Source organism: Saccostrea cucullata, unplaced genomic scaffold (assembly GCF_032062105.1).
Source record: "Saccostrea cucullata isolate Sc308-1 unplaced genomic scaffold, CSIRO_AGI_Scuc_v1 ctg738, whole genome shotgun sequence".
NCBI lineage: Eukaryota > Metazoa > Mollusca > Bivalvia > Ostreida > Ostreidae > Saccostrea > Saccostrea cuccullata.
Genome location: NW_026918042.1, coordinates 46,782 through 63,676, shown reverse-complemented (window position 1 = coordinate 63,676; position 16,895 = coordinate 46,782). Strand labels below are relative to the sequence as shown.

The 16,895-nt window shown below is 32.1% G+C and overlaps 1 protein-coding gene across 1 annotated transcript; it reads left to right on the top strand.

Moving 5' to 3' along the window:
• Positions 1-1,223: 1,223 nt before the first annotated feature.
• LOC134237614 (perlucin-like protein) lies at positions 1,224-16,600 on the top strand. The gene is made up of 4 exons (XM_062719781.1): positions 1,224-1,551; positions 11,523-11,602; positions 11,925-12,021; positions 16,404-16,600. The coding sequence occupies exons 1-4, from the start codon at positions 1,224-1,226 to the stop codon at positions 16,598-16,600; spliced, it is 702 nt and encodes a 233-aa protein (XP_062575765.1).
• Positions 16,601-16,895: the final 295 nt, after the last annotated feature.

The following is a 16,895-nucleotide window of genomic DNA, read 5'->3' as shown; positions in this document are numbered from 1 at the left end:
AGTTATTAAAACCCAATATTCATGAAAACAATCAAAGGAAGATTGTATAGTTTGTCATGGGAAATGATATTAATTAGTGTCTTAGGGGCATATCTAAATATAAGTATACTGATTTTATCTGCACAAGGGTAGAAAGACCTAAGACAAGAATTAATAAAAGGTAACAGGGAATGCCTTAAGGGATTAAGACTAGTAGGACTATGCATTATGTACTTTTCTTGACAGGCATCTTGTGACATAACACTCCTCGGTTTTCCTGTCACCTCAGAGCGAATATTTTGGTATGTTACCCTTGTAATATATGTTATAAGTTAAAATAAAAAAAAATTAAAATCATTTAAAATGCTTTCTTGGCGTTAAGAATAACGTTCCGTTGTTTACATTTGCATAGCAACCGACGTCATAAAATCTCAAACCTGAGATTAAATACGTAATGTAAAAACACGTGAACCTGATAGAGAGGGTGATATAACTGTTTCCGGCGTGTGACATAACTGTTTCCGATGTGATTCAGCATTTTCCAGGGTTTATAGCGAAACTTATTACATTTGTGACATGATAGGAAAACTTTTCTAAAATGTTATATTATGTATTATTTATTGATTAACCTTCGTGCCCTAAAAACCAGCTTTTGTTTGTTTTAATCTTGTCATGTAAAATTTGAATTTGTAATTGGATCTTGCAATATAATAAAAAGATATTGATTGTTCTATTTTTAAAAAAATGGTTCAATTCAATCAATTGACGTACGTGGATGCACTGCTTCATCAATCCAAGAAAAAATGAGAAATTAGTTCATTTATTCATTTAAAGCAATTAACATGCATGAATCATTAATGCTGTTACATGACCATAGGAAAAAAAGATGTTTTTTTCTCCCAAGAAATACGTTACTGCAAGTACATGTACAATATGTATAGAAGAGTACTTGCACTTGTTTGCAATGAAATATAAAGATTACAATTATTTTACAACGTCACAAGTCCAATAGAACAGCAAAACTGTAAGCAAAGCAAACACGGCAACCTCAGGGACAGGATTAGGTGCCACAGAGGAGAATATATTCCTTATTGCTAATAATTTCACATTTTGGAGAATATTTACAAAAAGGCTTATTCTTTTGTATTCAGTAGAAATTGGAAATATCGTTATCTTTATTTTTCTTAACAAGACAGTGATTCGAAAATTACCTTACAACGTCTGCAATGATGCTGCAAAGAAAAATGATACGATTTGTTGTTCTTGCATGCTTTCTCCTGAGTGTCTTTATTAGAAAATTCTCGAATTCCTTTTCCTATCAAGGAGAACTGACGAGAAACGTATCTTTGGACAACATTTTGCCAACGAACACCCTTTATTATATAAAGATGATCGAGAGCATAAGTCTGATAAAATGCAGTTCACAATGCTTTCTGCTGAATTCAGCATGTGTTGGTATCATATACAACAAGATATTCTTCTCATGTCATCTCCTGAAAAGTTATTTTACTGAACGATCAAAAAACAAGACGAGTGTTGAAGTTGGATGGGAAATTTGGCTAAAGAAAAATTGTAAGTATAATTAAAATAAATTATATAAACCTAAATGGAAATTTTTTCGATGATATGTTTCATTTATTGAGATATAAATAAAAAAATCCCTAAAACTCCCGAGTGTATTTTCTATATTTTTCCCCCTATTTGGTTTTTGATTTACCCATCATTCAAGCTGATTGTTTGGGTGTGTTTTTTTTTAAAGAAAACTTTCGCTTTGCCCATACATTTTGATTGATTTGGAGTTTTAATCTTACCAGACTGTAGGTTTAACCTTTCCTTTACATTTGAACTGTGAGTGTCAAAGTAATGATTCCTGATATTTTTATTTCTTGACACTTGAACTCTCATCAAATATATTTTTCTCACCTTTTGAACTTGGCCTTTGCATTTTGATTAACTTTGAATATCATTTATATACTGTATACAGGTTTTTTTTCGCCCTGTCTTATTTTCGCCTTTTTCACTCTTGCTAACAATTTTGCCCCGTTTCAAATTCGCCAAGTCATAGTTTTGTTTAAGAGATTATACTGTATTCTTTGAATTCGCCCCGTTTTAAATTCGCCCAAATGAGGGTAGGGCGAAAGGGGCAAAAATAAAACGAGGGCGAAAATTTCCCTGTATACAGTATAGATCTTTCCTTTGGAACCAATAATTTTGATCCTTTGACCAAAACTTTCAGTTTTATTTTTTTCACCAAAAAAAAAAAAAAAAAAAAAAAAAACTAGCCTTAGCGTATGAAGTGTTTGTTCAAGGGCTTTAATATTTAATTAGAACATATCTGTTTAAAAAAAAAAACTTTTAAATCAGTGCATTTTTTAAAATCTCGTATAAAGCCATTTTAGCCATTTTATCGGTATGCCATTTGAAAGCATGTACCTAACTGATATTGAAGATGCCTCACAGTGCAGTTTCACGAGGATGTAAAAAAAAATTTAAATTGAAAAACAGCAGCACTTGTTTAAGCTGAAGGGTGAAGTTTTGTTCAGATATCCTGCTTATATATAAAACTCTAGGGAGAACAATTCCATTGTATATAATAATGACTGTTGCATAAATCAATTACATAAAATTTTATCGTTTCATCTTAGAAACATGGTCGGGTCAAGGTCATCATTTTTTTCCTTTACATTAAGAAAAAACATAATAATTTCAGTAATGTGATGCCTTCTTCTACTTCACAAGAATAAAATGTTACACATAATGAAAACAATGTGACAATTTATTCATAAGATTTTTTGTATGAATTACTTAGTAATTTGTAACAGTAAAAGTTTTACAAAACACAACATATTTATCTAAAAAATATATATGTATGTTTGACAATATGGAAATTTTGTCTCATTTATTGTTCTTATGCATTTAAGAGAAATGAGAACTAAATTGTCTGATTTATAATTAATAAATTAGAAGCCATACACATTGTTTAAATAGAAAAAGAGGTTTTAATCGGGGTTTTTTTTGTTAGTTAGGTACATGTATCAATGTTATTCTTCACTAATTATGAAAAAGCCAATAAAAATTGGACTATTTTCAATCATTGCACTGCAAATATCCATGTTTCATTAAACATGATAAAATTTATTACGAAATTATTTATTTTTTCAACATAATTTTTTGGTAATCTTTTTTACATGTAAACACTATGAAAATAAACACAAGATTAGTAAAAGGTTTTTCTGTTACGTAAGTATACGAGCAATGGATAGTTATATAATAAAATCGGAAAGTCAGTGAAAATAATTGTGGACATTTATACTAGTCAGAAAAATTTAATTATTAATTTTTGAAAAGCTCTGATAGTTATGAAAATTACATGTAGAGTCATATGACAATCAACTTTGCTCTTTAATTGTTCCATATACATGTACTTTATCTAATTCTGGCAGAAAAAAAATTCAGATTTGAATTTTCATAAAAAAAGTGTCCGTATTAAACCAATAAAAGTCACAGGTTTAAACATTTTTATTTCATTTGGTGTAAAATTAATGTTTGCATTCAATTCTTATTGTCGAATCGGATTTTATTGGGAAATTTAATCTAAAAAAATCGATGGCTTTGTGCAGTTGTAAGTCAATTTTATGAATAGAAAATATTTTTTGAATAAATACCTGATAAAAACATTGTTGAATCCTTTTGATTTCAAAGTTTCATTTCTTTATTGTTTAGATAGAAAAATCAAACCACTGAAAGTATTAAAGCTCAAAATATTCATGAGAGAAAGGTGTAAGCTCGTTTTTTATTTTATATGTAAGTTTTTGAGTAATACATTTAAAACGTAGAATTATTTAAGAATTTGAATTAACTAATGTTTTTGTTACTATTTACGTATACAGGTTTTGCTGGGTAGAGTTACCTATGCGTGTATTGTTCTATTTTTGTGCAATGTACTAAGTTATGTACGCACGTAAGCTATTTTGTTTTGACGCTTATAAAGTTGGTATTGTGGGTTTAATTGTTAAAACCACTTTTGTTAAGAAATTGTGAATATTTATAACGTTGCCTATAAATTTGACAGTGTGTGGTTAGAATTACTAGTACTGTTTGTACGGTGTGCCATTAGTGAAATTAAAGTCAATGTTGACTAATGCTTTTTTTGTACACGTAACCTGTGACTTAAAAATGTTATTTTCTCATACCCGCACTTTCTGAAGAAAGTTGGGGTATATTGTTGTTACTCATGTCCGTCCGTCAGCCTGTCCGTCCGTCCGTCTGTCACACTTTTCTTCCTTGAACGCCTTCTACATTTTACACAGTAGCTTTATCATCTTTTGGGAGATGGTTGGTGGTGTCATGTAGATGTGCAGTAAGGTTTCGGATATTTCATTTTGCCCCGGAGGATCAAATGGGGGTCGAAAAATGACTTTTTCTTATGCAAAAAAATCCGTCTTCCCTGAACTCCTGTTACATTTTACACAGTAGCTTAATCATCTTTTAAGAGATGGTTGGTGGTGTCATGTAGATGTGCAGTACGGATTCGGAATTATCATTTTGCCCGGAGGGTCAATGGAGGTAGACATTTGTTTTTTGGTTTTTTTTAATATTTGATATTATTACATGTAATTACCCCGTTTTCAAGAACTACCCTAGTATTTTATGCATTAGCTTTAAACCATGATCGTTTGGAAAATGATTGGTTTGTTTCGTGTATGTGTAAATGGTTTCAAAATTTGCATTTTTATGTGGATGGCAAAAAGTGGCAGGAAAAAAAACAACTCCCTAACCCAGGGGGTCATGATTTGAAGAAACTTGAATCTACACCTCTTGAGAATGCTTCCATATTAATCATGCTTTTGTTGTTTTTGAAAAGAAGAATTTTGAAGATTTCTTTCCTTTTATTCCTAAATAAAACTTTGATCCCTAATTGTAGCCTGACCCTAGCCTTTGAGGTCATGATTTGAAAAAACTAATAATATGTCTATAGGACATGAATGTCCCGCCGGATGTCTATTACTAATGCTACATGAAAACTTGTATTAGTGTATAAAGTTTGATGAAAATATCTTGAGCAGTTTCTTTAATATTGAATGAAAAATCTAAATAAATTGGATATTGATGATAAATTCTCACCAAATTATGTATAAGTGCATGCTCAACATAAAAAATGTCTTAAATTATTTCTTTAAAACTAAGCAAAATACAAATTAAAGAGGAGGGAGGTCAAGGTCACAGGAATGTGCAAGGTGAAGTTTTTTGATGCAGTTGAATAGCTCTCACAAATACATATCAGCATATTATGTTCGATAAAAATATCTTGAAAGATTCAATGAAACTAAGCTTAACATTTTTTTAGAAAAGAGAGGTCAAAGGAAAAGTTGGGTCAAAATGTTGTTCCAGTTGAAAAGCTTACATCAGTATGAATTTACTATTAGCATATGAAGTTTGATAATAATATAATGAACGGTTTATTTAAAACTTAGATAAACACATATTTTAAAAAGTGGGGTAAAGATCAAAGGAAAATTCAAGGTAAAAAAAAATTGATGCATTAATAGCTCTCAGCAGTATGTATCAGCATATGAAGTTTGATAAATATATCTTGAATGTTAAGTCAAAACTGATCTAGACATCAATTTTAGAAAAGTGAGGTCAAGCTCACAGGAAAGGTCAAGGCAAAAAAGAGTGAAGCATTGTAAAGCTTACATCAGTATGTATCATCATGTGAGATTTCATTACACAACTTGAATGGTTTCTTTAAAATAAAGCTAAGGTCAAAGGAAAAGTCAAGGTCAAAAAATATTGCTGCAGTTGAATTGTTTACATCAGTATGCATCAACATATGAACTTTGATAAAAATATCTAGAAAGTTTCTTTGAGCCCGAAGGAAAGACAGATGGAAGGGTGGAGGACGGACATGACAAAAACTATACATTTCTGATCATGGCGTGGCATAAAAAACTTAAATCTACATTACATGAGGTTGTTTCCATATCAAGACTATACAAGCAAATTCAAAGAATTGTGGTCCTCTGCTTTCTGTGTTTTAGTGAATGGGATGCCATAATTTATGGCAGATTGTGTGTCGAATATGCACCCCTACATGTATCATATGTCAATTTTTGAAAATTAGGTCAAATGGGAAAAATCATAGCATGCTCAGAAACATTTTGTTGCAGGTAATGTACATGTCAAATATTAAAGTCCTATCTCATTTCAATCAAATGTTATATATATATATATAAAATATAATATTTTTGAAAAGTAGGTTAAACCTCTAGGTTAAGGTCACAGAGTCAAAAGTCATGATATATTTAGAAAAATCTTTTCACATGTACTATACATGTATAAATTGAATTCCCTATCTTTTCTCTTTCAAAATGATCAATTTCCAGACCCGTGTTTGTTCATGTATGCAAACTACTTCTTGTTTTTACATTTAAAAAAAAAAATGTTTATACATGTTTATACAAATAGCTTAATGTGGTCCATCTCTTTGAATGATTTTCATTCCTAATTCTGGAAGGATAGGTTGACACAAATTCATGAATAAAATGTCAAGCAATCTTATCATTGATGCACTTTTATTTAATTTAATTACAGTCATATTGTGAACATTTCCAGTTCATTAGGAGAGTGGGGATGACTATTTTACCCAAATCTTTACCAAACCTTGTACCTACCGACTGTCATACATGTAGGTCCTGTCAACTTCATGAAATATAATCCAATTAAAACACAAAATGAAATAATTCCTACTGACATACATGCAATGATGTGTACACCACAATGCACGTGCAGTGCAATCTAAAATGATATTTGTAAAACTAGTACTTAAGGTCAAGATCTAGTAAATGTCTTTTGACTAACTTTTTGGTGCTAGATCCATTATGACGTCATAATCACTTTCAACTTTCTTTTTCCCGTACTTTACGACTCTAATAGAAATATGTAGAAAATAAAATATTTTCAGAGAATTCAATTTGAAATCACATGAAAAGTAGCCCCGATACCTATGTTAAATTTGACATTATTTTAAAGAAGAGGCTACGAAAATACAAATTACCGTTTTCTGAGAGACTGTAGGCAATCTGGATACATTTTCTTTGTCTATTATTGAAAAAACTCCCATATTCATGTCTGGATTTCCTAATTTTTCATTGGAAATGACAGTTTAAAATATGATTTTTCATCTTGTTTACCTACAAATTATGCCCCGAAACATCTTATTTGACCAAGCTAAAGTTATAAAGCACCATTAAAGGAATTTATTTCTTAAATATGATAAACCTGTAGGCACCTTTCATTTACTAGATCTTGACCTTAAGTTTGGTACGTGACGCAAGTCCGAAGTGATGCAGGTGTTCAGATGCATGTATAGTACAAAGAACAAATTTAAAATTATCATTTATCTTAACTTTGCCATATAGGCCTATTTCTAAAATCCGGCAAATGGGGTGTGTTTGTGTGTGTGTGTGTGTGTGTGTGTGTGTGTGTGTGTGTGTGTGTGTGTGTGTGTGTGTGTGTGTGTGTGTGTGTGTGAGGGTGTGTGTGAGTGTGTGTGTGTGTGTGAGGGTGTGTGTGTGTGTGTGTGTGTGTTGATGGGAGAGGGGTGGGGGTTGACTAAATATATTGGGTATATGGCAATTTTCAAGGAGTTTCTGTGTAATCAAATACAAAAAAAGGTATGGACATCTTGAAAAATTCACAAAAAACGCTTTGCACTAATTTGAATAATATTATTTGTTGTTGATTTATATGAGAAAATAGATTTAAAAAGTTCCAATTATGGGCCAAAAATTTATAACCCCCCCCCCTTCCCTCCTTTATCAAACCTTATTTACATAATTAATTAAATTCTGTTGTTTAATTTCAGACTGGTAATGAATTAAGAATATGAAATATCTATAAGATCGAGGCCAATTGGTCACATAGTCACCTGAGCATATTATGCTCAATTGTATTATGTAAATTATTGAATTGTATTGACCTTTTCCTTGGTAAAGCTCAATTTGAAGGAGTGTGCATTCAGAGGCATACACCTTAGTGCGGGTATTACTGTCTCATGACAGCATCTAGTTTAAACGTTTCTGATGTAATCCAATTATAATCTAGCCATGTATGTGTTGGTGACGACCTAAACCAGACCGGGATGCCCACTGGGAGCCAGTTGGCGGGAGTCCGTAGTAAAACGGGGCGTGTCTGTGTGGACGTGGTTCTGAGCCAGCACTAGGATGATATTGAGGATTAAAAGAGACTTTAAGTTCTATTTATTGTAAATAATAGCTAGTAAAAATATGTTGTGAATATTGTTTTTATTGATTTTATTTAATAGATTAAATTTGTAAATATAAAAAAAATTCTGTTATATCTGACTTAACAGAGCACAAAGGCTGTCGTGACACCAAGCTCTTATCTCGTAAAGCACAGAAATGTTATTTCAATGATAGTTCGTTAAACAGCACACATTAAATTCATATCTATTGTTACATGTATTTTTTTTTTTGTATTTAATTCTGATTGCCGTTGAGTTAAAACTTGATTATTTAATAATATACTCGTAGATTTTTTTTATATATATAATTGAAATAGGTTTAGGAAGGGTAAATAATTCTATAATAGTCAGATATATTTGGGACCAAATACATGTATACGGATTCACACAGACTGCGCATCGTCAAATACGGATTTTCATTTCTCACCCTGTATGACTCCGTATTAGGCCACTAACTGTCTGTGTAACTGATAATATGGAATGTTTTGATAGTGCAAAAAAACGACGGCATCCTATCATCCAGACATGTCTTAAACTTATTAGAACCCGACACTCTTAATGAAGCATTTGGTCAGTTGCTCATTTGTTAAATCAATTAAGAGTGTTTCGGCAGTATTAATAGCACATGTCATTTTAAAATTGTGATACGGCCTGCCATCATCAGGGGTCTATCGTATGCATAAATCAATCAATTTCTTTGAATTTGATTTGATTTTAATTTGGATGTAATGATAAGATCGACTATATTCTTGTGTTTGCTGTATGCCACCATAGGGAGTGTTGTGAATAATTCTTTGCATACATCATCATCAAGTATGTAACTCCAATATTTCATAAGTCGTTTCCTTACGCAGGTATGTTAAGGTTACAACCAAATATTCTTCTTGCCTATATGACATGACGTCATAGTAAGCTACATGACGTGAAGTTTAGAGATGACAGTTTCTTTAACCGATATCTAAGATTGATTTGGGGTCGTAAAAATGAATCAAAATATGCAGAGGCATAATATAAACGGAATTTTGTCGTTTCTGGGTCTCTGTATTTATCACAGGGGTTAAATTCCAACGTCATAACTGTTGATCATGCAGTAGCAGAGTGAAAGTGAAACGTAACGAGAATTCATGTGAACAAACACAAGAAATCGGAGTTTAAAAGCATTTGGAATGAATATCATGTTTGATTCATGTGGGAATAAAGCTTATGAATAAGGTATGCTAATATTTTTCTACAATTTCTTCGTAAAATAAAAGCAGACAGGGTGTTTACTTGCCTATCAGCCTTTCCTCTGTCGTTCGTAACAAAAAAACATGCAAAAGTTCAACACTACGCCGCACACTTTGAAACTTAATTTTTGTTTCTATCTAAAGCTCTTATTCTATTGATTTTGGAAAGTGCTGCTAGAATCGTATGGTTTACGGGGATTGATGCAATTTTTTCCGATCTTTTGAACAAAATGTAAAAATTTCCGGAAGGTTTGGCAAAGTGTTGAATAATTATTTCTATGATAGGACAGTAGGATTCTAGCAGCACTTTTCATGGTACAGAGATATTTATACATAACTATTATTACAAATTGAAATTAATTATCCCCGGGGTAGTGTTGAACTTTTCACTTTTTCATTAAGCATTTTTTTCTAATTATAGACGTCACGTGGTGACGTCGTGGTGAAGTGCTTCCTGTAGTATAAGTCCCATTGAAGTCTATAGAATGCATAATGATAGCAAAAGTTTCATCCATGACTTTTCTGATTTATTAGTGTTAGGTATTATAAAAAACAGTGTTAATTCGCCGAATTCTGATCCGTGTGCTGTCGTTACAAACCCGCGTAACCCCTTTATACATGGGTTAAACTTGGTGACCAAAACGTTTGGTACAGCCTTTTTGTTGTTTTTCTTCTTTTATTTTTTAAGAAGATCCATTTTATTTGCAGAAAAAGTTTCTTGCATAATAGGTTCAATTTCTAAATTTTTATAACCTTTTTTTTCGAGATGAGTTTTGAAATCTCTAAACATAACTTCCAGTACAGTTTGATCACTAGTATTTCTCAGATGTCTGCAAGTATTGGAAGCAGTTAGCTTGGAATTTGATGAATTGCTACATTCTGTCGAGAAAGCATATTTAGCAGACAATTCTAATCTGGAATTACCTCGACCTTGCAGTTCTGATCTTATCTTCTTTCTCAGATGTATACTTGAAAATAATTTTTTCGAGTTCAATGGACGATACTACAAACAAATCATAGGTGCGGCGATGGGGGCACACCCGTCACCAGAAATTACAGATATACGTATGAAAGACATCACTGATGATGTAATATCTAAATTTCAACATGCCGACAAACTTATTTATCACGGCAGATTTAGAGATGACGGCTTTATCCTATTTAATGGAAGCCCAGATGATATTAAAGAATTTTTTGACATTGGGAACTCTTGTTATAAATATTTGAGATTTACTTATGAAATATCTCACACCAGTGTCAATTTCTTAGACACCACTATTTACAAAGGATCAAGATTCCTAGATAGCCAGAGAATAGACATTTGCTCGTATATCACACCTACTAACAGCTTCCAATACTTGCACAGGCAAAGTGCTCATAGCCCATCAGTTTTCAAGGGCCTAATTAAAGGAGAATGTACCAGACATCTGAGAAATACTAGTGATCAAACTGTACTGGAAGTGTTATCTTTAGAGATTTCAAAACTCATCTCGAAAAAAGAGGTTATAAACATTCAGAAATTGAACCTATTATGCAAGAAACTTTTTCTGCAAATAGAATGGATCTTCTTAAAAAATCAAAGAAAAACAACAAAAAGGCTGTACCAAGCGTTTTGGTCACCAAGTTTAACCCATGTATAAAGGGGTTAAGGAAACGAATTATGAAATATTGGAATTACATATTTGATGATGATGTATGCAAAGGATTATTCACAACACCCCCTATGATGGCATACAGCAAACACAAGAATATAGCCGATCTTATCATTACATCCAAATTAAAATCAAATCAAGTTCAAAGAAATTGATTGATTTATGCATACGGTAGACCCCTGATAATGGCAGACCGTATCACAATGATAAAATGACATGTGCTATTAATACTGCCGAAATACTCTTAATTAATTTAACAAATGAGCAACTGACCAAATGCTTCATTGAGAGTGTCGGGTTCTAATAAGTTTAAGACATGTCTGGATGTTAAGATGCCGTCGTTTTTTTTGCACAATATGGAATGTTTTGATACGAACAATATATTATTGTCTTTTCCAGGTTGCTCTGTCGGCTGGGTTCCTTTTAATGGACATTGTTATTTCCTGAACAAAACTATGACAAACTGGTACGACGCAAAGGTAAAATAAAGCAAAACCAAGGTAAAATAGAATGTCAATGTCAAAAAACGAAGCTTTGCATCTTTCCCTAAATGCAAGTTGTCTAGGCTGATCCCTTAGTATCTATTGCTGTGTATGTAGTAGTAAGAATACGTAATAAATTATACGAATTGTGTTCTCGTGGAATCAACTCTTCGATGTAATCATCAAAGCAAAGAATTACGGTGTAATTAAAAAGTATGGTCTCTAACTTTACTCTGATGTAAAAGAGTCGATATAGAAATGTACATGTAAATATATGTTTTTCATAATGTAAGTTAATTTTGACGCAAATACATTACAGGTAGTGTGTGAACTAAATGGAGCCCACCTTGTAGAGATAGATACACAAGAAGAAAATACATGGATAATGGAGACCTTTCTTTCACCTTGGAATGATGGTAAATTGGTTATTTCATAGAGAAAATATAAACTTCCCAAACTTCTAGGAAAGAATTTTATTAATATCTGGTTTGGGAGGATTTCATGATAAATGTAACAACAGTTTTACGTTTATAATCTCTCTCCTTTCAATTGCTACAGACTTTTAAGTAAGTGTAGATGACTCTGATGTAGATTCACCATTTACATACACATAGGTTTTTTTAATCTTATTATTACCTGGAAGTTTATTCTGTTAGTCTAATTAATTCATGTAATTGTCGCTAGTGATGATTCCCATATTTTGAAGCAAAAATGCATAACAACTCGTCGAGCCGTTTTTTCCCCATTTCGACAATCCCTTTGATCAATTCAAGAGAATAAAACAACAATGTTTATAAATGATCAATGTTTATTAGCTTTGTATTTGTGAATCTTTTGGTATATTGTATTTGATAATATGACGCCAAATATAAAAGATATGGACACTGTGACATTACTTTTGGATCAACCTTCGTACTTGGAATTGAATTTGACTATCCCCTATTATCTGATATAAGTGTTTCTTATTTTTCTGGGAAGCGTTTACATTACAGTGGCTGCAACGTTATTGTTGACAACTTACATGCACGATCACGTTACACGAACGATTCCACACGACTAACACACGATAAAACCTGTTACACGAACGACCCTTCACGCACACGACTCTACACGTTACACGATCTTACGCAAACGCACGATTCTTCATGCAAAATGGTTCAAATAATTTAAGAATGAATATTTTCAAAAAAGGCTTTATACCTATTTTAAGGTTCATCTAATTATTTTTATTTCATTGACTGCAAAAATACTTGAAAAATTGAATAGGATGTTTCTGGAAGTACATACATCTTTGTATGACTTATCGATTATTTTTAATTAAAAAGAATTAAATATTTATCTATGTATGAATTATCAATAATTTTAGATTAAAAAGAATTATTTACGTGAATCTCCGACTAAAGAAGACTGAATTTTCCCCTTCTACTTATAGAACATTTACATGTAGGCGAACCGTGAATTTTGATTGCATTTAATTTCTTTATACCCAGTAAGGGGGATAAGAATTAAAATGAATTTCATCATAAGTTATGCGTAAATCCATGTTTTCATTTGTTAATCTCTGAAATTCAACAGTTTTTTTACAAATCATTTTTTGTTAAGAAATTAAAAATTGAAAATGATTGAAAGTAACATATGTAGATAAACACGGGTACTGGAAACTCTGACAATCATGTTGCGTAAAAGTACATTCGCCGACTAAATATTTATGTATGTATTGAGAAATGTTTTATATCAAAAATATCAATTTTGATGTATTTATTTAAAAAATATCTTGACCTTAATTATTTATCAGTAAACATAATGAACATCAAAGAAAAAAAATCACGCTATTTGCATTGATTAGAACATAACAATGTACGACTTACTGTATTACTTATTAACAGCGATAATTAGTTCGTACCGCTTTTAATTATGTAAGTCGCCCTTTATTTATTACATTTTGATTTTTAAAAAAAATACAAGCGAAATGCATATTAAACAAAAACATTCCAATAAAAACTTACAAAACGAAATTTACACGTTTCTTAACGCACGTTCACGCACGATTAAAACCGCAAACGATTGAGTCTGATACACGCACGATCTCGCACGTTAAACGAACGATCAAGCACGATACACGAACGATTCTACACGATTGGTTTGTCAACAATAACATTGCAGCTACTGTAACTTAAGATTGATTGTGACATTTGGATGAAAGGTCAAGGTCATTAAAAACCAACACCTCTTTAACTTCTATCCTGCCAACCGAAATAAACTCTGAAAGATGTTTCTAGATACATGTACATGTACTTCATGTTTCTTTTTACCCTTGGGTTAAGGACAAAGGTTAAGGACGATTTCAAGTTCATAGGTCAAGGTCATTTTGGTAAATAGCTCATATCAACATTTCATTCAGGTTACCAGTGACCTTGACCTAAGTTTCAAGGTCAAGGGTCAAAAGATCTGCATGCTTCAGTATGTTACATGTCTTGACATTTAGAAGTTCTTAATTCTGCATGAACATCAAAAACTCAAGTATACTGTCGTTTAATGCATTGTGTGCGGGCGCATGTGCATGCACGTCCTTGCATTTACTTTTGATAGTAGCATAATGTAGGCATTCATTATATCTATTCATATCCGAAATTTCACCCTGTATTATTGAGAACCAAGAAAGTTTTAGGCATTTAAAGTTTTAGCCAATCAGATTACAGCACACGTGCATGTGCGAGCGTTCATGATTATTCTTACATATCATGCTGTAGATCTTCATAATGTATGACTATGTTCAAAATTTCAAAGGATTTTGTCAGAAAACAAAAAAGATATTTAGACTTTTAGTTTCAGCCAATCGGAGCAAAGCGCACGTGCATGCGCGTGAGATCTTGCTAAGTTGACCATGTCATCATGTCTATATTACTAATATATCCTTATATTATGAGTTTCAAAGCATTTCATCAAAAATTTAAAAAGTTACGGCTATATCTATTATATTGGTCATTTCACGTGTCACACGTGTGCGCACATGCACGCACATGCGCGCAAACTTACCTTCGTTCCGCACATCTACATAACATACCTAGTGACCCTAAAAAGGTTTCACCTAGATCGGATGAGTAGTTTACGAGAACACTCGCGGACAAAAAAGTACCGGAGAACAAAGAAGAAAATTCAGAAAAAGTAAAAACAATATGTTCACAAACTTCGTTTGGGGAACATAATTATTATAAACAGTTTTGAGTGCTAGAAAATCATGTCAACGACTTGATTCAAAGATTTTTATGATTTTTCTACTCCTTAAAGTATTTCCTGTTTATACATCTCCTGTTGTGTAGGCATTGATCATAACAAATATTACATCATAAATTTCTATACTGGTTGTGTTAGACCAAGCCAAATGCTCATCACATTAAACAGTATCTACTGAATTAGTCTTGACAACTTAACCTTTCCAAATTTATTTTGAAAATAAATTTTAAGGCTGGCCATCAAATGTCATATTCTATAAACTGACCAGCCTATTTCCCAAAGGATACAGATAATACTGATCGGAGATGCTCTATAGAAATGATTGAGACACCTAGCCTTCCTACATTGAACTCATTAATTAGTCTTTGACAGGATTCTTGTCCACTCATTACCCCCCAAGGATGAATGGACCTGCACTTTCTACCATAAAACATTTTTTTTTTTGATACTTGATGATTTTTTTTTATTTAATGTCAGACAGGTTTTAATCTGCAATTCATAAAGATAAATGGAATGCTTATTCCTTCCCCCAAAACCACCGCATTAAAAGAAGTTTTTAATAAATGATATTATATAAGATTATTTTATCATGCAATATCAAATTCGTTTTTATTACTTTTCATCAAATTCATTTTAAAACTTAGGCTAGCCAACAAGAACTATTAATATTTGATTCAAGGCTGACTCAATTCCCAAGAGATATAGATAACACCTGCTTCATCAAAGATGCTCTACCATTTAGCTCTTCACACTATAAAACTCATTAATTTCTCTCTAATTTGACATGCAACTTTTTGTTATCAAATTCTTCTTGACCAGTGCTTGATAATTATACCCATGGGAGAGATAGAATTTAAACAACATTACATTTGTTATAGATTGCTGTAAACTATATGCTGAAAAAAAATGTTTTTGTATAGATTAAACATTCTTAAAATAAGGATACTGCAATACTCTTACATTTTTTGGGATGTGTAGATAAAAAGTAAACAGACACAGTTTTTTTTTAATTTCACTTAAGTTAAAGGTCACACTGACCTTAAAATAGGTCGCGACACACCTTCTACCTTAGATGCAAAAACTGGTCAAGTTTGATGATTCCAAGTCTAATAGTTTTCTAGTTATGAGCCGGAAAGGATTTTTCCATAATTGGCTATAACTTCTTTTAAAATTAAAGGTCAGAGCGACCTACTTTCAATGCCCGACGCACCTTCTACCCAAGATTTATCAGCTGACAAAGTCTGACAACTCTATGCCTAAGAGTATTAAAGTTATGAGCCGGAAACGAAAAAGCTAACAGACGGGCGTATAAATTATTTGCGTCAGTTCCTGTAAATATTTCGGGAAAAGTTGGAAAATTTGCCTCTTTCTCAAACACATAACTACCAGGGAAATGTAAGCATCTCTATAGTGCATCAGTTACAAGTTAAAATTCTGATCAAGAAATGGTCTAATGGTTGATGACAAATGACTTGATTCAATATTTTTTGTGATGACTTATTACAACTAATTTGTATTTCAGTCGAATGCTCTAAGTGGTGGGAGTGCTGAAATAGTTGGATAGGGGCAACGGATATCGACGAAGAGGGAGTTTTCACATGGAATCGTCACACCAACGTTACGTATTCAAATTGGCGTAAGGGCGAGCCTAATAATAGATGCATGTACGACAAAGAACACTGTGTACAGATATGTCGAAATGGACTTTGGAATGATCGAAATTGTGATAATATTTATGCATTTATTTGTGAAAAGGAGTAGTAATTCAATATCTTTCTTCAACGGGAAAAACTAAATCGTTTTTGTTATTAGGGAATGAAAATAGCATTTTTTTTTTCATTTTTTTTTTATTTTTTTTTTTTTTATTTTATCATTTCGTTGTTGGAATTTTTTTTTTTTTTTGGCTACAAAAAAATTATTATACAAAAGGGTTTTCATTTTCGCACATTTCTTAGGTCTTTATCAATGCATGTGTATCCGACCAAATCTCTTCTTGATCAAATCAAAGTTACTGTAACTCTATATTCTCTCAATGCGATTTTTCTTGGACTGTTCA